General features: G+C 43.4%; 1 protein-coding gene and 46 pseudogenes across 1 annotated transcript in view; all 47 read right to left on the bottom strand.

Moving 5' to 3' along the window:
- Positions 1 to 2,355: 2,355 nt before the first annotated feature.
- LOC146726164 (uncharacterized) overlaps positions 2,356 to 18,014 on the bottom strand; it is a 31,134-nt gene continuing 15,475 nt past the window's right edge. Inside the window, exon 2 of the mRNA XM_085496252.1 lies at positions 2,356 to 2,487. Coding sequence (XP_085352378.1) covers positions 2,356 to 2,487 — 132 coding nt within the window. The remainder of the gene's footprint in view (positions 2,488 to 18,014) is intronic.
- Positions 3,230 to 3,349, bottom strand: LOC144356971 (5S ribosomal RNA; annotated as a pseudogene).
- LOC144356973 (5S ribosomal RNA) lies at positions 3,666 to 3,784 on the bottom strand (annotated as a pseudogene).
- LOC144356972 (5S ribosomal RNA) lies at positions 3,881 to 4,000 on the bottom strand (annotated as a pseudogene).
- On the bottom strand, positions 4,097 to 4,216 carry LOC144360417 (5S ribosomal RNA; annotated as a pseudogene).
- On the bottom strand, positions 4,521 to 4,640 carry LOC146726165 (5S ribosomal RNA; annotated as a pseudogene).
- On the bottom strand, positions 4,946 to 5,065 carry LOC146726166 (5S ribosomal RNA; annotated as a pseudogene).
- Positions 5,162 to 5,281, bottom strand: LOC144360409 (5S ribosomal RNA; annotated as a pseudogene).
- Positions 6,456 to 6,575, bottom strand: LOC146726167 (5S ribosomal RNA; annotated as a pseudogene).
- On the bottom strand, positions 6,672 to 6,791 carry LOC146726168 (5S ribosomal RNA; annotated as a pseudogene).
- On the bottom strand, positions 7,096 to 7,215 carry LOC146726169 (5S ribosomal RNA; annotated as a pseudogene).
- Positions 7,311 to 7,430, bottom strand: LOC146726170 (5S ribosomal RNA; annotated as a pseudogene).
- On the bottom strand, positions 7,527 to 7,646 carry LOC146726171 (5S ribosomal RNA; annotated as a pseudogene).
- On the bottom strand, positions 7,960 to 8,079 carry LOC146726172 (5S ribosomal RNA; annotated as a pseudogene).
- Positions 8,383 to 8,502, bottom strand: LOC146726173 (5S ribosomal RNA; annotated as a pseudogene).
- Positions 8,598 to 8,717, bottom strand: LOC146726174 (5S ribosomal RNA; annotated as a pseudogene).
- Positions 8,814 to 8,933, bottom strand: LOC146726175 (5S ribosomal RNA; annotated as a pseudogene).
- Positions 9,030 to 9,150, bottom strand: LOC146726176 (5S ribosomal RNA; annotated as a pseudogene).
- LOC146726177 (5S ribosomal RNA) lies at positions 9,247 to 9,366 on the bottom strand (annotated as a pseudogene).
- On the bottom strand, positions 9,889 to 10,008 carry LOC146726178 (5S ribosomal RNA; annotated as a pseudogene).
- Positions 10,312 to 10,431, bottom strand: LOC146726179 (5S ribosomal RNA; annotated as a pseudogene).
- On the bottom strand, positions 10,527 to 10,646 carry LOC146726180 (5S ribosomal RNA; annotated as a pseudogene).
- On the bottom strand, positions 10,743 to 10,862 carry LOC146726181 (5S ribosomal RNA; annotated as a pseudogene).
- LOC146726182 (5S ribosomal RNA) lies at positions 10,959 to 11,079 on the bottom strand (annotated as a pseudogene).
- On the bottom strand, positions 11,176 to 11,295 carry LOC146726183 (5S ribosomal RNA; annotated as a pseudogene).
- LOC146726184 (5S ribosomal RNA) lies at positions 11,600 to 11,719 on the bottom strand (annotated as a pseudogene).
- On the bottom strand, positions 11,816 to 11,935 carry LOC146726185 (5S ribosomal RNA; annotated as a pseudogene).
- On the bottom strand, positions 12,240 to 12,360 carry LOC146726186 (5S ribosomal RNA; annotated as a pseudogene).
- LOC146726187 (5S ribosomal RNA) lies at positions 12,457 to 12,576 on the bottom strand (annotated as a pseudogene).
- LOC146726188 (5S ribosomal RNA) lies at positions 12,881 to 13,000 on the bottom strand (annotated as a pseudogene).
- LOC146726189 (5S ribosomal RNA) lies at positions 13,097 to 13,216 on the bottom strand (annotated as a pseudogene).
- On the bottom strand, positions 13,521 to 13,641 carry LOC146726190 (5S ribosomal RNA; annotated as a pseudogene).
- Positions 13,738 to 13,857, bottom strand: LOC146726191 (5S ribosomal RNA; annotated as a pseudogene).
- Positions 14,162 to 14,281, bottom strand: LOC146726192 (5S ribosomal RNA; annotated as a pseudogene).
- On the bottom strand, positions 14,378 to 14,497 carry LOC146726193 (5S ribosomal RNA; annotated as a pseudogene).
- LOC146726194 (5S ribosomal RNA) lies at positions 14,802 to 14,921 on the bottom strand (annotated as a pseudogene).
- On the bottom strand, positions 15,018 to 15,137 carry LOC146726195 (5S ribosomal RNA; annotated as a pseudogene).
- Positions 15,234 to 15,353, bottom strand: LOC146726196 (5S ribosomal RNA; annotated as a pseudogene).
- Positions 15,450 to 15,570, bottom strand: LOC146726197 (5S ribosomal RNA; annotated as a pseudogene).
- LOC146726198 (5S ribosomal RNA) lies at positions 15,667 to 15,785 on the bottom strand (annotated as a pseudogene).
- Positions 16,089 to 16,208, bottom strand: LOC146726199 (5S ribosomal RNA; annotated as a pseudogene).
- LOC146726200 (5S ribosomal RNA) lies at positions 16,305 to 16,424 on the bottom strand (annotated as a pseudogene).
- Positions 16,521 to 16,640, bottom strand: LOC146726201 (5S ribosomal RNA; annotated as a pseudogene).
- On the bottom strand, positions 16,953 to 17,072 carry LOC146726202 (5S ribosomal RNA; annotated as a pseudogene).
- On the bottom strand, positions 17,377 to 17,496 carry LOC146726203 (5S ribosomal RNA; annotated as a pseudogene).
- LOC146726204 (5S ribosomal RNA) lies at positions 17,593 to 17,712 on the bottom strand (annotated as a pseudogene).
- Positions 17,809 to 17,928, bottom strand: LOC146726205 (5S ribosomal RNA; annotated as a pseudogene).

Below are 18,014 nucleotides of genomic sequence, written 5' to 3' on the forward strand. Positions count from 1 at the left end.
TTTCTCCCTCCTCGAAAAACCGCACCTTGCTCCTAATTATAGCGCCGTCGATCTTACGCTGGATGTGTAATTCTAGTTCATTTTCTAATTGTTTTAGTTTTGTTATATCATAATTACTGTATTTTCCTGCCTTCTTATACTCAAACTTGATTTGTTTTTCTAGCTTCTTTTTAGATTTTTTGTTTAATTTGCTTTTATTTTTGGCGAATTTAATTGCGTGTTTTCGAATGCCACTTTTGATGGTTTCCCACCACTCAATTTTATTTTGTTCATAGAGTTCGAGATTTTTAGACTGAGCAATTAATTGTTTGACTTCGCAGTCATAAGTACCGTCATCTAGAAGTGCGTTATTAAACTTCCAAGTACCCGGTCCTCGAGAAACATTTTCAAAGTTCATCGCGTATTTAATAGCGTCATGGTCGCTGTAAGGAAAAGCTAGTATTTCGGTTGAAATGCAGTAATGTAGATTATTTGTTTCTAAAAGGGCGTAATCAATTCGACTTTGGTGTAGTGTATCATTTATGCTGTCGTATCGCCTCCATGTGAACTGTGTCACGTGAAGATGCTGATAGCGCCATACATCTACAAAATTATTGTTGCACATAAATTTTTGGAGATGCCTACGTGACAGATCATTGTCTGTACGAATAGTTACTGAATTGTCTTTTGATGGCATTTGTTTGCAGTTAAAATCGCCGATATATATATTCACAGCATTTCTGTCAACATACTGCTCAAGACTGTCGAAAAAATTACAGCGGTCTCTGACGTTATTTGGCGCGTAAACGTTGACAATGTTTACTAAACGATCATCAATATCACAAGAGAGCTGTAAAACACGCCCTTGATGGTCTAAATTAGTTTTATGAACATTGATTCCAGATGTTTTCCTAACTAGGCAACACACACCCCGCCTCCCATGGGGCGCTATGCAGTTGTTAAAATATACATCAAAATCATTTTGAAAATAAGATACAAACTTAGCTACATTATTATCGGACCAAAATGTCTCTTGAATACATACTAAATCATAGTGACGTATCTTGAAGAGATGTAGTGAGTTCTTTATCTTGACTGGGTTGCATAATCCGTTCACGTTGATTGAGGTGATAATTACCATGATTGTTTTGATGTAACAGGTCATTTTGGTTGTCCTGAATCTTCCATGTTACCGTCTTCGTTCTGATCCTCGCGCATGGTATTTGCAGTGTCTTTGGATCTGAATGCGTTCCTCGCCTTTTCAGTATTAGGTTTTGGAGTGAGTTTCTTACGTCTGTTGATTGTATCGGTGCAAGTGGAGTCCGATGAGGAGTCGTGATGCCGTTTGTTGCATAATTTACCTCCGATTTGAGGTGATTTTGCAATGGCTCCATTATCCGGGGGTTGTGTTGTTGTAAAACAGGTTAGGTCGAGTGCTAAATGTTCATTGTTTTCAGTCTTGTCATCTTTATTTTCGTTGGGCATGTAGTCGGAATCGGCAATGGTGTCAGGCGGAGTCTGGTCGTTGTCGTTATGAACATCATCAGAAATACTAGAGCCCGGCTTATTGATTCCAAGACAGGGGCTTCACGCTTCTGATTAAGTGGTGTATCACAATCACGTGAAATGTGGCCAAATTGACCACATGTGAAGCATTTCTGTGATCTACATTTGCGCTCAGTATGGCCTTGTTTATGGCATAAATTGCATTCGTCGGGCATTGGTGAATTATATGCTCATCACTGAGGCAATGGTTACACACCTTTCTTTGGTTGTTGTGGATTAATTTCACATAATGTCCATTTTCCTCAAACTTGACAGCGTACGGTAGATATTTGATTCGGGCCGGAAATTCAACTCGTACAAAACGAATACAATTTTCAACAGTTGGAGCTTCCTTAAAGAATTTGTGAATCACAGGGCTGCGAATCATGCAACCAAAGTGTGTGAGTTTATCAATAACAGCGTCGTCGTGGATATAGAGTGGTAGATTTAGAAATGAGACAGTAGTGAAGTGTCTGGAGATACCTCGGACTTCAACCTCGCTATCTCTAATAGAAACACCTTGTTCCAATAGTAGCTCAGTAGATTCAGGCGATATCATTGTCAATTGCCAGATCCCATTAATATTCATGCATCCGATCACAGATCCCTTTGATGCTGCTAATTCAACTGACGATATTACTTCTAGAGCGGTATAGTTGTCGTCGATCAGGCTGACAGTGTTTGAATTAGTCACAATATGTCTCACACTCGGCGAGGCGGCCATCTTGGCCGACAACCCAGCCTGAACAGAATATCTGAACAGGCTGGCAGTAGCTTTCCCAGAGCACAATTACACTAAATTCTGTGCTGAGTAGTAGGAGAAACAGCTGTTCATAAAATTCCGAAAAATATAGACGTTGGATGCCTTACACACGCAAGGATGACAACGGATTTCAGGAGCACCGGTCTGAGGCGTCCATCTTGGACGAGAACTGGTGTATTCTGCAATGCTTTGGCAGAAGACTGAAAATTCGTCGGAATTGGATGTAATTTAATGCTACGGCTAGGCAAAAAATCATGGGAAAAAGTTAGTATGTAATGTGGAATAAAAATGTTGATGAGACTACTGCACGTGATATTCTCAGCCGGTCTCCCATGCAAGTACTAACCACGTCCGGTGAGCTTTACATCAGTGATCGGACGAAAACTGGTGTATTCTGCAATGGTTTGGCAGTAGGCTGAAAATTCGTTGGAATTGGATGACATTTAATGCTTCGGCTAGGCAAAAAATCATGGGAAAAAGTTAGTATGTACGGTGAAATAAAAATGTTGATGAGCCTATTGCACGTGGTATTCTCAGCCGGTCTCCCATGCAAGTACTAACCACGTCCGGTGAGCTTAGCTTCAGTGATCGGACTAGAACTGGTGCATTGTGCAATGGTTTGTCAGTAGGATGAAAATTCGTCGGAATTGGATGCCATTTAATGCTTCTGCTAGGCTAAAAATCACGGGGAAAAGTTAGTATGTGCAGTGAAATAAAAATGTTAATGTGCCTACTGTACGTGATATTCTCAGCCGGTGTGCCATGCAAGTACTCACCACGTCCGGTGAGCTTAACTTCAGTGATCGGACGAGAACTGGTGTATTCTGCAATGGTTTGGCAGTAGGCTGCATATTCGTCGGAATTGGATTTCAATTAAGGTTTCGGCTTGGCAAATAATAAAGGGAAAAAGATAGTATGTACGGTGGAATAAAAATGTTGATAAGCCTACTGCACGTGGCATTCCCAGCAGGTCTTCCATGCAAGTACTAACCACGCCCGATGCAGCTTAACTTCGGCGATCGGACGAGAACTGGTGTATTATGCAATGGTCTGGCAGTAGGCTGAATATTCGTCGGAATTGCATGTCATTTAATGCTACGGCTAGGCAAAAAATCATGGGTAAAAGTTAGTATGTAATGTGGAATAAAAATGTTGATGAGCCTACTGCACGTGGTATTCCAGGCCGGTCTCCCATGCCACCACGCCCGATGCACGCCCGATGCAGCTTAACTTTAGTGATCGGACGTGAACTGGTGTATTCTGCAATGGTTTGGCAGTAGGCTGAATATTCGTTGGAATTGGATTTCAATTAATGTTTCGGCTAGGCAAAAAATCAAGGGAAAACGATAGAATGTACGATGGAATAAAAATGTTGATAAGCCTACTGCATGTAGCATTCCCAGCAGGTCTCCCATGCAAGTACTAACCACGCCGGTGCTGCTTAACTTCAGTGATCGGACGAGAACTGGTGTATTCTGCGATGGTTTGGCAGTAGGCTGAATATTCGTCGGAATTGGATGTAATTTAATACTTCGGCTAGGCAAAAAATCCTGGGAAAACGTTAGTATGTACGGTGGAATAAAAATTATGATGAGCCTAATGCACGTGGTATTCCCAGCCTGTCTCCCATGCAAGTACTAACCACGCCCGATGCAGCTTAACTTCAGTGATCCGACGAGAACTGGTGTATTCTGCAATGGTTTGGCAGTAGGCTGAGTATTTGTCGGAATTGGATGTCATTTAATGCTACGGCTAGGCAAAAAATCATGGGTAAAAGTTAGTATATAATGTGGAATAAAAAAGTTGATGAGCCTACTGCACGTGGTATTCTCAGCATGTCTCCCATGCAGGTACTAACCACGCCCGATGTAGCTTAACTTCAGTGATCGAACGGGAACTGGTGTGTTCTGCAATGGTTTGACAGTAGGCTGAATATTCGTCAGAATTGCATGTCATTTAACGCTTCGGCTAGGCAAAAAACACGGGAAAAAGATAGTATGTATGGTGGAATAAAAATGTTGATGAGCCTAATGCACATGATATTCCAGGCCAGTCTCCCATGCAACAACGCCCGATGCAGCTTAACTTCAGTCATCGGACGAGAACTGGTGTATTCTGCAATGGTTTGGCAGTAGGCTGAGTATTCGTCAGAATTGGATGTCATTTAATGCTACGGCTAGGCAAAAAATCATGGATAAAAGTTAGTATATAATGTGGAATAAAAAAGTTGATGAGCCTACTGCACGTGGTATTCTCACCCGGTCTCCCATGCAAGTACTAACCACGCCCGATGCAGCTTAACTTCAGTGATCGAACGGGAACTGGTGTGTTCTGCAATGGTTTGACAGTAGGCTGAATATTCGTCAGAATTGCATGTCGTTTAATGCTTCGGCTAGGCAAAAAATCCCGGGAAAAATTTGGTATGTACGGTGGAATAAAAATGTTGATGAGCCTAATGCACATGTTATTCCAGGCCGGTCTCCCATGCAACCACGCCCGATGCAGCTTAACTTCAGTGATCGGACGAGAACTGGTGTATTCTGCAATGGTTTGGCAGTAGGCTGAATATTCGCCCGAATTGTATGTCATTTAACGCTTCGTCTAGGCAAAAAACACGGGAAAAAGATAGTATGTATGGTGGAATAAAAAATGTTGATAAGCCTACTGCACGTAGCATTCCAAGCAGGTCTCCCATGCAAGTACTAACCACGCCCGATGCAGCTTAATTTCAGTGATCGGACGAGAACTGGTGTATTCTGCTATGGTTTGGCAGTAGGCTGAATATTCGTCGGAATTGGATGTAATTTAATACTTCGGCTAGGCAAAAAATCCCGGGAAAACGTTAGTATGTACGGTGGAATAAAAATGATGATGAGCCTAATGCACGTGGTATTCTCAGCCTGTCTCCCATGCAAGTACTAACCACGCCCGATGCAGATTAACTTCAGCGATCGGACGAGAACTGGTGTATTCTGCATTGGTTTGGCAGTAGGCTGAATATTCGTCGCAATTGGATGTCATTTAATGTTTCGGCGAGGAAAAAAAATCATGGAAAAAAGTTTGTATGTACGGTGGAATAAAAATGTTCATCAGTCTACTGCACGTGGTATTCTCAGCCGGTCTCCCATGCAAGTACTAACCACGTCCGGTGAGCTTAGCTTCAGTGATCGGACTAGAACTGGTGCATTCTGCAATGATTTGTCAGTAGGATGAAAATTCGTCGAAATTGGATGCCATTTAATGCTTCGGCTAGGCTAAAAATCACGGGAAAAAGTTAGTATGTGCAGTGAAATAAAAATGTTAATGTGCCAACTGTACGTGATATTCTCAGCCGGTCTCCCATGCAAGTACTCACCATGTCCGGTGAGCTTAGCTTCAGTGATCGGACTAGAACTGGTGCATTCTGCAATGGTTTGTCAGTAGGATGAAAATTCGTCGGAATTGGATGCCATTTAATGCTTCGGCTAGGCTAAAAATCACGGGAAAAAGTTAGTATGTGCAGTGAAATAAAAATGTTAATGTGCCAACTGTACGTGATATTCTCAGCCGGTCTCCCATGCAAGTACTCACCACGTCCGGTGAGCTTAACTTCAGTGATCGGACGAGAACTGTTGTATTCTGCAATGGTTTGTCAGTAGGCTGAAAATTCGTCGGAATTGGATGACATTTAATGCTTCGGCTTGGCAACAAATCATGGAAAAATGTTAGTGTGTACGGTGGAATAAAAATGTCCATCAGCCTACTGCACGTAGTATTCCCAGCCGTTCTCCAATGCAAGTACTAACCAAGCCTGATGCAGCTTAACTTCAGTAATCGGATGAGAACTGGTGTATTCTGCAATGGTTTGGCAGTAGGCTGAATATTCGTCGGAATTGGATGTCATTTAATGCTACGGCTAGGCAAAAAATCATGGGTAAAAGTTAGTATGTAATGTGGAATAACAATTTTGATGAGCCTACTGCACGCGGTATTCCCAGCCGTTCTCCCGTGCAAGTCCTAACCATGGCCGATGCGGCTTAACTTCAGTGATCGGACGAGAACTGGTGTATTCTGCAATGGTTTGGCAGTAGGCTGAATATTCGTCGGAATTGGATTTCAATTAATGTTTCGGCTAGGCAAAAAATCAAGGGAAAAAGATAGAATGTACAGTGGAATAAAAATATTGATAAGCCTACTGCACGTAGCATTCCCAGCAGGTCTCCCATGCAAGAACTAACCACGCCCGATGCAGCTTAACTTCAGTGATCGGACGAGAACTGGTGTATTCTGCAATGGTTTAGCAGTAGGCTGAATATTCGTCGGAATTGGATGTCATTTAATGCTACGGCTAGGCAAAAAATCATGGTTAAAAGTTAGTATATAATGTGGAATAAAAAAGTTGATGAGCCTACTGCACGTGGTATTCTCAGCCGGTCTCCCATGCAAGTACTAACCACGCCCAATGCAGCTTAACTTCAGTGATCGAATGGGAATTGGTGTGTTCTGCAATGGTTTGACAGTAGGCTGAATATTCGTCAGAATTGCACGTCGTTTAACGCTTCGGCTAGGCAAAAAATCCCGGGAAAAATTTGGTATGTACGGTGGAATAAAAATGTTGATGAGCCTAATGCACATGATATTCCAGGCCGGTCTCCCATGCAACCACGCCCGATGCAGCTTAACTTCAGTGATCGGACGAGAACTGGTGTATTCTGCAATGGTTTGGCAGTAGGCTGAATATTCGTCCGAATTGTATGCCATTTAACGCTTCGTCTAGGCAAAAAACACGGGAAAAAGATAGTATGTATGGTGGAATAAAAATGTTCATCAGCCTACTGCACGTGGTATTCCCAGCCGGTCTTCCATGCAAGTACAAACCACGCCAGATGCAGCCTAACTTCAGTGATCGGACGAGAACTGGTGTATTCTGCATTGGTTTGGCAGTAGGCTGAATACTCGTCGGAATTGGATGTCATTTAATGCTACGGCTAGACAAATAATCATGGGAAAATTTAGTATGCAATGTGAAATAAAAATGTTGATGAGCCTACTGCACGTGGTATCCCCAGCTGGTCTCCCATGCAAGTACTAAACACGCCCGATACAGCTTAACTTCAGTGATCGGACGAGAACTTGTGTACTCTGCAAAGGTTTGGCAGTAGGCTGAGTATTCGTCGGAATTGGATGTAATTTAATACGTCGGTTAAGCAAAAAATCCCGGGAAAAAATTGGTATGAACGGTGGAATGAAAATGTTGATAAGCCTACTGCACGTGGTATTCCCAACCGGTCTCCCATGCAAGTACTAACCACGTCCTATGCAGCTTAACTTCAGTGATCGGACGAGAACTGGTGTATTCTGCTATGGTTTGGCAGTAGGCTGAATATTCGTCGGAATTGGATGTAATTTAATACTTCGGCTAGGCAAAAAATCCCGGGAAAACGTTCGTATGTACGGTGGAATAAAAATGATGATGAGCCTAATGCACGTGGTATTGGTAGAAATGTCTCCCATGCAAGTACTAACCACGCACGATGCAGCTTAACTTCAGTGATCGGACGAGAACTGGTGTATTCTGCAATGGTTTGGCAGTAGGCTGAATATTCGTCGGAATTGGATGTCATTTAATGCTACGGCTAGGCAAAAAATCATGGGTAAAAGTTAGTATATAATGTGGAATAAAAAAGTTGATGAGCCTACTGCACGTGGTATTCTCAGCCGGTCTCCCATGCAAGTACTAACCACGCCCGATGCAGCTTAACTTCAGTGATCAAACGGGAACTGGTGTGTTCTTCAATGGTTTGACAGTAGGCTGAACATTTGTCAGAATTGCATGTCGTTTAACGCTTCGGCTAGGCAAAAAATCCCGGGGAAAATTTGGTATGTGCAGTGGAATAAAAATGTTGATGAGCCTAATGACATGATACTCCTGGCCGGTCTCCCATGCAACCACGCCTGATGCAGCTTAACTTCAGTGATCAGACGAGAACTGGTGTATTCTGCAATGGTTTGGCAGTAGGCTGAATATTCGTCCGAATTGTATGTCATTTAACGCTTCGTCTAGGCAAAAAACATGGGAAAAAGATAGTATGTATGGTGGAATAAAAATGTTCATCAGCCTACTGCACGTGGTATTCCCAGCCGGTCTACCATGCAAGTACTAACCACGCCCGATGCAGCTTAACTTCAGTGATCGGACGAGAACTGGTGTATTCTGCAATGGTTTGGCAGTAGGCTGAATACTCGTCGGAATTGGATGTCATTTAATGCTACGGCTAGACAAATAATCATGGGAAAATTTAGTATGCAATGTGAAATAAAAATGTTGATGAGCCTACTGCACGTGGTATTCCCAGCTGGTCTCCCATGCAAGTACTAACCACGCCCGATACAGCTTAACTTAGGTGATCGGACGAGAACTTGTGTACTCTGCAATGGTTTGGCAGTAGGCTGAATATTCGTTGGAATTGGATGTAATTTAATACGACGGTTAGGCAAAAAATCCCGGGAAAAAATTGGTATGAACGGTGGAATGAAAATGTTGATAAGCCTACTGCACGTGGTATTTCCAACCGGTCTCCCATGCAAGTACCAACCACGTCCTATGCAGCTTAACTTCAGTGATCAGACGAGAACTGGTGTATTCTGCTATGGTTTGGCAGTAGGCTGAATATTCGTCGGAATTGGATGTAATTTAATACTTCGGCTAGGCAAAAAATCCCGGGAAAACGCTAGTATGTATGGTGGAATAAAAATGATGATGAGCCTAATGCACGTGGTATTCCCAGCAATGTCTCCCATGCAAGTACTAACCACGCCCGATGCAGCTTAACTTCAGTGATCGGACGAGAACTGGTGTATTCTGCAATGGTTTGGCAGTAGGCTGAATATTCGTCGGAATTGGATGTCATTTAATGCTACGGCTAGGCAAAAAATCATGGGTAAAAGATAGTATATAATGTGGAATAAAAAAGTTGATGAGCCTACTGCACATGGTATTCTCAGCCGGTCTCCCATGCAAGTACTAACCACGCCCGATGCAGCTTAACTTCAGTGATCGAGCGGGAACTGGTGTGTTCTTCAATGGTTTGACATTAGGCTGAATATTCGTCAGAATTGCATGTCGTTTAACGCTTCGGCTAGGCAAAAAATCCCGGGGAAAATTTTGTATGTACAGTGGAATAAAAATATTAATGAGCCTAATGCACATGCTATTCCAGGCCGGTCTCCCATGCAACCACGCCCGATGCAGCTTAACGTCAGTGATCAGACGAGAACTGGTGTATTCTGCAATGGTTTGGCAGTAGGCTGAATATTCGTCGGAATTGGATGTAATTTAATACTTCGGCTAGGCAAAAAATCCCGGGAAAACGTTCGTATGTACGGTGGAATAAAAATGATGATGAGCCTAATGCACGTGGTATTGGTAGAAATGTCTCCCATGCAAGTACTAACCACGCACGATGCAGCTTAACTTCAGTGATCGGACGAGAACTGGTGTATTCTGCAATGGTTTGGCAGTAGGCTGAATATTCGTCGGAATTGGATGTCATTTAATGCTACGGCTAGGCAAAAAATCATGGGTAAAAGTTAGTATATAATGTGGAATAAAAAAGTTGATGAGCCTACTGCACGTGGTATTCTCAGCCGGTCTCCCATGCAAGTACTAACCACGCCCGATGCAGCTTAACTTCAGTGATCAAACGGGAACTGGTGTGTTCTTCAATGGTTTGACAGTAGGCTGAACATTTGTCAGAATTGCATGTCGTTTAACGCTTCGGCTAGGCAAAAAATCCCGGGGAAAATTTGGTATGTGCAGTGGAATAAAAATGTTGATGAGCCTAATGACATGATACTCCTGGCCGGTCTCCCATGCAACCACGCCTGATGCAGCTTAACTTCAGTGATCAGACGAGAACTGGTGTATTCTGCAATGGTTTGGCAGTAGGCTGAATATTCGTCCGAATTGTATGTCATTTAACGCTTCGTCTAGGCAAAAAACATGGGAAAAAGATAGTATGTATGGTGGAATAAAAATGTTCATCAGCCTACTGCACGTGGTATTCCCAGCCGGTCTACCATGCAAGTACTAACCACGCCCGATGCAGCTTAACTTCAGTGATCGGACGAGAACTGGTGTATTCTGCAATGGTTTGGCAGTAGGCTGAATACTCGTCGGAATTGGATGTCATTTAATGCTACGGCTAGACAAATAATCATGGGAAAATTTAGTATGCAATGTGAAATAAAAATGTTGATGAGCCTACTGCACGTGGTATTCCCAGCTGGTCTCCCATGCAAGTACTAACCACGCCCGATACAGCTTAACTTAGGTGATCGGACGAGAACTTGTGTACTCTGCAATGGTTTGGCAGTAGGCTGAATATTCGTTGGAATTGGATGTAATTTAATACGACGGTTAGGCAAAAAATCCCGGGAAAAAATTGGTATGAACGGTGGAATGAAAATGTTGATAAGCCTACTGCACGTGGTATTTCCAACCGGTCTCCCATGCAAGTACCAACCACGTCCTATGCAGCTTAACTTCAGTGATCAGACGAGAACTGGTGTATTCTGCTATGGTTTGGCAGTAGGCTGAATATTCGTCGGAATTGGATGTAATTTAATACTTCGGCTAGGCAAAAAATCCCGGGAAAACGCTAGTATGTATGGTGGAATAAAAATGATGATGAGCCTAATGCACGTGGTATTCCCAGCAATGTCTCCCATGCAAGTACTAACCACGCCCGATGCAGCTTAACTTCAGTGATCGGACGAGAACTGGTGTATTCTGCAATGGTTTGGCAGTAGGCTGAATATTCGTCGGAATTGGATGTCATTTAATGCTACGGCTAGGCAAAAAATCATGGGTAAAAGATAGTATATAATGTGGAATAAAAAAGTTGATGAGCCTACTGCACATGGTATTCTCAGCCGGTCTCCCATGCAAGTACTAACCACGCCCGATGCAGCTTAACTTCAGTGATCGAGCGGGAACTGGTGTGTTCTTCAATGGTTTGACATTAGGCTGAATATTCGTCAGAATTGCATGTCGTTTAACGCTTCGGCTAGGCAAAAAATCCCGGGGAAAATTTTGTATGTACAGTGGAATAAAAATGTTAATGAGCCTAATGCACATGCTATTCCAGGCCGGTCTCCCATGCAACCACGCCCGATGCAGCTTAACGTCAGTGATCAGACGAGAACTGGTGTATTCTGCAATGGTTTGGCAGTAGGCTGAATATTCGTCCGAATTGTATGTCATTTAACGCTTCGTCTAGGCAAAAAACACGGGAAAAAGATAGTATGTATGGTGGAATAAAAATGTTCATCAGCCTACTGCACGTGGTATTCCCAGCCGGTCTACCATGCAAGTACTAACCACGCCCGATGCAGCTTAACTTCAGTGATCGGACGAGAACTGGTGTATTCTGCAATGGTTTGGCAGTAGGCTGAATATTCGTGGGAATTGGATGTCATTTAATGCTACGGCTAGGCAAAAAATCATGGGTAAAAGTTAGTATATAATGTGGAATAAAAAAGTTGATGAGCCTACTGCACGTGGTATTCTCAGCCGGTCTCCCATGCAAGTACTAACCACGCCCGATGCAGCTTAACTTCAGTGATCAAACGGGAACTGGTGTGTTCTTCAATGGTTTGACAGAAGGCTGAATATTCGTCAGAATTGCATGTCGTTTAACGCTTCGGCTAGGCAAAAAATCCCGGGGAAAATTTGGTATGTACAGTGGAATAAAAATGTTGATGAGCCTAATGACATGATACTCCAGGCCGGTCTCCCATGCAACCACGCCTGATGCAGCTTAACTTCAGTGATCAGACGAGAACTGGTGTATTCTGCTATGGTTTGGCAGTAGGCTGAATATTCGTCGGAATTGTATGTCATTTAACGCTTCGTCTAGGCAAAAAATCCCGGGAAAACGCTAGTATGTATGGTGGAATAAAAATGATGATGAGCCTAATGCACGTGGTATTCCCAGCAATGTCTCCCATGCAAGTACTAACCACGCCCGATGCAGCTTAACTTCAGTGATCGGACGAGAACTGGTGTATTCTGCAATGGTTTGGCAGTAGGCTGAATATTCGTCGGAATTGGATGTCATTTAATGCTACGGCTAGGCAAAAAATCATGGGTAAAAGATAGTATATAATGTGGAATAAAAAAGTTGATGAGCCTACTGCACATGGTATTCTCAGCCGGTCTCCCATGCAAGTACTAACCACGCCCGATGCAGCTTAACTTCAGTGATCGAGCGGGAACTGGTGTGTTCTTCAATGGTTTGACATTAGGCTGAATATTCGTCAGAATTGCATGTCGTTTAACGCTTCGGCTAGGCAAAAAATCCCGGGGAAAATTTTGTATGTACAGTGGAATAAAAATGTTAATGAGCCTAATGCACATGCTATTCCAGGCCGGTCTCCCATGCAACCACGCCCGATGCAGCTTAACGTCAGTGATCAGACGAGAACTGGTGTATTCTGCAATGGTTTGGCAGTAGGCTGAATATTCGTCCGAATTGTATGTCATTTAACGCTTCGTCTAGGCAAAAAACACGGGAAAAAGATAGTTTGTATGGTGGAATAAAAATGTTCATCAGCCTACTGCACGTGGTATTCCCAGCCGGTCTACCATGCAAGTACTAACCACGCCCGATGCAGCTTAACTTCAGTGATCGGACGAGAACTGGTGTATTCTGCAATGGTTTGGCAGTAGGCTGAATATTCGTGGGAATTGGATGTCATTTAATGCTACGGCTAGGCAAAAAATCATGGGTAAAAGTTAGTATATAATGTGGAATAAAAAAGTTGATGAGCCTACTGCACGTGGTATTCTCAGCCGGTCTCCCATGCAAGTACTAACCACGCCCGATGCAGCTTAACTTCAGTGATCAAACGGGAACTGGTGTGTTCTTCAATGGTTTGACAGAAGGCTGAATATTCGTCAGAATTGCATGTCGTTTAACGCTTCGGCTAGGCAAAAAATCCCGGGGAAAATTTGGTATGTACAGTGGAATAAAAATGTTGATGAGCCTAATGACATGATACTCCAGGCCGGTCTCCCATGCAACCACGCCTGATGCAGCTTAACTTCAGTGATCAGACGAGAACTGGTGTATTCTGCTATGGTTTGGCAGTAGGCTGAATATTCGTCGGAATTGTATGTCATTTAACGCTTCGTCTAGGCAAAAAATCCCGGGAAAACGCTAGTATGTATGGTGGAATAAAAATGATGATGAGCCTAATGCACGTGGTATTCCCAGCAATGTCTCCCATGCAAGTACTAACCACGCCCGATGCAGCTTAACTTCAGTGATCGGACGAGAACTGGTGTATTCTGCAATGGTTTGGCAGTAGGCTGAATATTCGTCGGAATTGGATGTCATTTAATGCTACGGCTAGGCAAAAAATCATGGGTAAAAGATAGTATATAATGTGGAATAAAAAAGTTGATGAGCCTACTGCACATGGTATTCTCAGCCGGTCTCCCATGCAAGTACTAACCACGCCCGATGCAGCTTAACTTCAGTGATCGAGCGGGAACTGGTGTGTTCTTCAATGGTTTGACATTAGGCTGAATATTCGTCAGAATTGCATGTCGTTTAACGCTTCGGCTAGGCAAAAAATCCCGGGGAAAATTTTGTATGTACAGTGGAATAAAAATGTTAATGAGCCTAATGCACATGCTATTCCAGGCCGGTCTCCCATGCAACCACGCCCGATGCAGCTTAACGTCAGTGATCAGACGAGAACTGGTGTATTCTGCAATGGTTTGGCAGTAGGCTGAATATTCGTCCGAATTGTATGTCATTTAACGCTTCGTCTAGGCAAAAAACACGGGAAAAAGATAGTATGTATGGTGGAATAAAAATGTTCATCAGCCTACTGCACGTGGTATTCCCAGCCGGTCTACCATGCAAGTACTAACCACGCCCGATGCAGCTTAACTTCAGTGATCGGACGAGAACTGGTGTATTCTGCAATGGTTTGGCAGTAGGCTGAATATTCGTGGGAATTGGATGTCATTTAATGCTACGGCTAGGCAAAAAATCATGGGTAAAAGTTAGTATATAATGTGGAATAAAAAAGTTGATGAGCCTACTGCACGTGGTATTCTCAGCCGGTCTCCCATGCAAGTACTAACCACGCCCGATGCAGCTTAACTTCAGTGATCAAACGGGAACTGGTGTGTTCTTCAATGGTTTGACAGAAGGCTGAATATTCGTCAGAATTGCATGTCGTTTAACGCTTCGGCTAGGCAAAAAATCCCGGGGAAAATTTGGTATGTACAGTGGAATAAAAATGTTGATGAGCCTAATGACATGATACTCCAGGCCGGTCTCCCATGCAACCACGCCTGATGCAGCTTAACTTCAGTGATCAGACGAGAACTGGTGTATTCTGCAATGGGTTGGCAGTAGGCTGAATATTCGTCCGAATTGTATGTCATTTAACGCTTCGTCTAGGCAAAAAAACACGGGAAAAAGATAGTATGTATGGTGGAATAAAAATGTTCATCAGCCTACTGCACGTGGTATTCCCAGCCGGTCTACCATGCAAGTACTAACCACGCCCGATGCAGCTTAACTTCAGTGATCGGACGAGAACTGGTGTATTCTGCAATGGTTTGGCAGTAGGCTGAATACTCGTCGGAATTGGATGTCATTTAATGCTACGGCTAGACAAATAATCATGGGAAAAATTTAGTATGCAATGTGAAATAAAAATGTTGATGAGCCTACTGCACGTGGTATTCCCAGCTGGTCTCCCATGCAAGTACTAACCACGCCCGATACAGCTTAACTTCAGTGATCGGACGAGAACTTGTGTACTCTGCAATGGTTTGGCAGTAGGGTGAATATTCGTTGGAATTGGATGTAATTTAATACGTCGGTTAGGAAAAAAATCCCGGGAAAAAATTGGTATGAACGGTGGAATGAAAATGTTGATAAGCCTACTGCACGTGGTATTCCCAACCGGTCTCCCATGCAAGTACCAACCACGTCCTATGCAGCTTAACTTCAGTGATCAGACGAGAACTGGTGTATTCTGCTATGGTTTGGCAGTAGGCTGAATATTCGTCGGAATTGGATGTAATTTAATACTTCGGCTAGGCAAAAAATCCCGGGAAAACGTTAGTATGTACGGTGGAATAAAAATGATGATGAGCCTAATGCACGTGGTATTCCCAGCAATGTCTCCCATGCAAGTACTAACCACGCCCGATGCAGCTTAACTTCAGTGATCGGACGAGAACTGGTGTATTCTGCAATGGTTTGGCAGTAGGCTGAATATTCGTCGGAATTGGATGTCATTTAATGCTACGGCTAGGCAAAAAATCATGGGTAAAAGATAGTATATAATGTGGAATAAAAAAGTTGATGAGCCTACTGCACGTGTATTCTCAGCCGGTCTCCCATGCAAGTACTAACCACGCCCGATGCAGCTTAACTTCAGTGATCAAGCGGGAACTGGTGTGTTCTTCAATGGTTTGACAGTAGGATGAATATTCGTCAGAATTGCATGTCGTTTAATGCTTCGGCTAGGCAAAAAATCCCGGGGAAAATTAGGTATGTACAGTGGAATAAAAATGTTGATGAGCCTAATGCACATGCTATTCCAGGCCGGTCTCCCATGCAACCACGCCCGATGCAGCTTAACTTCAGTGATCAGACGAGAACTGGTGTATTCTGCAATGGTTTGGCAGTAGGCTGAATATTCGTCCGAATTGTATGTCATTTAACGCTTCGTCTAGGCAAAAACACGGGAAAAAGATAGTATGTATGGTGGAATAAAAATGTTCATCAGCCTACTGCACGTGGTATTCCCAGCCGGTCTACCATGCAAGAACTAATCACGCCCGATGCAGCTTAACTTCAGTGATCGGACGAGAACTGGTGTATTCTGCAATGGTTTGGCAGTAGGCTGAATACTCGTCGGAATTGGATGTCATTTACCGCTACGGCTAGACAAATAATCATGGGAAAAATTTAGTATGCAATGTGGAATAAAAAGGTTGTTGAGCCTACTGCACGTGGTATTCCCAGCTGGTCTCCCATGCAAGTACTAACCACGCCCGATGCAGCTTAACTTCAGTGATCGGACGAGAACTGGTGTGTTCTGCAATGGTTTGACAGTAGGCTGAATATTCGTCAGAATTGGATGTCGTTTAACGCTTCGGCTAAGCAAAAAATCCCGGGAGAAAGTTGGTATGTACGGTGGAATCAAAATGGTGATAAGGCTACTGCACGTGGTATTCCCAGCCGGTCTCCCATGCAAGAACTGACCACGCCCGATGCAGCTTAACTTCAGTGACCGGATGAGAACTGGTGTATTCTGCTATGGTTTGGCAGTAGGCAAAATATTCGTCGGAATCGGATGTAATTTAGTACTTCGGCTAGGCAAAAAATCCGGGTAAAACGTTAGTCTTTACGGTGTAATAAAAATGTTGATGAGCCTAATGCACTTGGTATTCCCAGCCTGTCTCCCATGCAAGAACTGACCACGCCCGATGCAGCTGAACTTCAGTGATCGGACGAGAACTGGTGTATTTTGCAATGGTTTGGACGTAGGCTGAATATTCGTCCGAATGGTATGTAATTTAATGCTTCGTCTAGGCAAAAAATCATGGGAAAAAGTTAGTATGCAATGTGGAATAAAAATGTTGATGAGCCTACTGCACGTGGTATTCCCAGACGGTCTCCCATGCAAGTACTAACCACGCCCGATGCAGCTTAACTTCAGTGATCGGACGAGAACGGGTGTGTTCTTCAATGGTTTGACAGTAGGCTGAATATTCGTCAGAATTGCATGTCGTTTAACGCTTCGGCTAGGCAAAAAATCCCGGGGAAAATTTGGTATGTACAGTGGAATAAAAATGTTGATGAGCCTAATGCACATGATATTCCAGGCCGGTCTCCCATGCAACCACGCCCGATGCAGCTTAACTTCAGTGATCAGACGAGAACTGGTGTATTCTGCAATGGTTTGGCAGTAGGCTGAATATTCGTCCGAATTGTATGTCATTTAACGCTTCGTCTAGGCAAAAAACACGGGAAAAAGATAGTATGTATGGTGGAATACAAATGTTCATCAGCCTACTGCACGTGGTATTTCCAGCCGGTCTACCATGCAAGTACTAACCACGCCCGATGCAGCTTAACTTCAGTGATCGGACGAGAACTGGTGTGTTCTGCAATGGTTTGGCAGTAGGCTGAATATTCGTCGGAATTGGATGTCATTTACTGCTACGGCTAGGCAAAAAATCCCGGGAAAACGTTAGTATGTACGGTGGAATAAAAATGTTGATGAGCCTAATGCACGTGGTATTCCCAGACTGTATCCCATGCAAGTACTAACCACGCCCGATGCAGCTTAACTTCAGTGATCGGACGAGAACTGGTGTATTCTGCAATGGTTAGGCAGTAGGCTGAATATTCGTCCGAATTGTATGTCATTTAATGCTTCGTCTAGGCAAAAAATCATGGGAAAAAGTTAGTATGTAATGTGGAATAAAAATGATGATGAGCCTACTGCACGTGGTATTCTCAGCCGGTCTCCCATGCAAGTACTAACCACGCCTGATGCAGCTTAACTTCAGTGATCGAACGGGAACTGGTGTGTTCTGCAATGGTTTGACAGTAGGCGGAATATTCGTCAAAATTGCATGTCGTTTAACGCTTTGGCTAGGCAAAAAATCCCGGGAAAAATTTGGTATGTACTTTGGAATAAA

Source organism: Saccoglossus kowalevskii, unplaced genomic scaffold (genome assembly GCF_978046115.1).
Source record: "Saccoglossus kowalevskii unplaced genomic scaffold, keSacKowa6.1 SCAFFOLD_24, whole genome shotgun sequence".
In the NCBI taxonomy this organism is placed as follows: domain Eukaryota; kingdom Metazoa; phylum Hemichordata; class Enteropneusta; family Harrimaniidae; genus Saccoglossus; species Saccoglossus kowalevskii.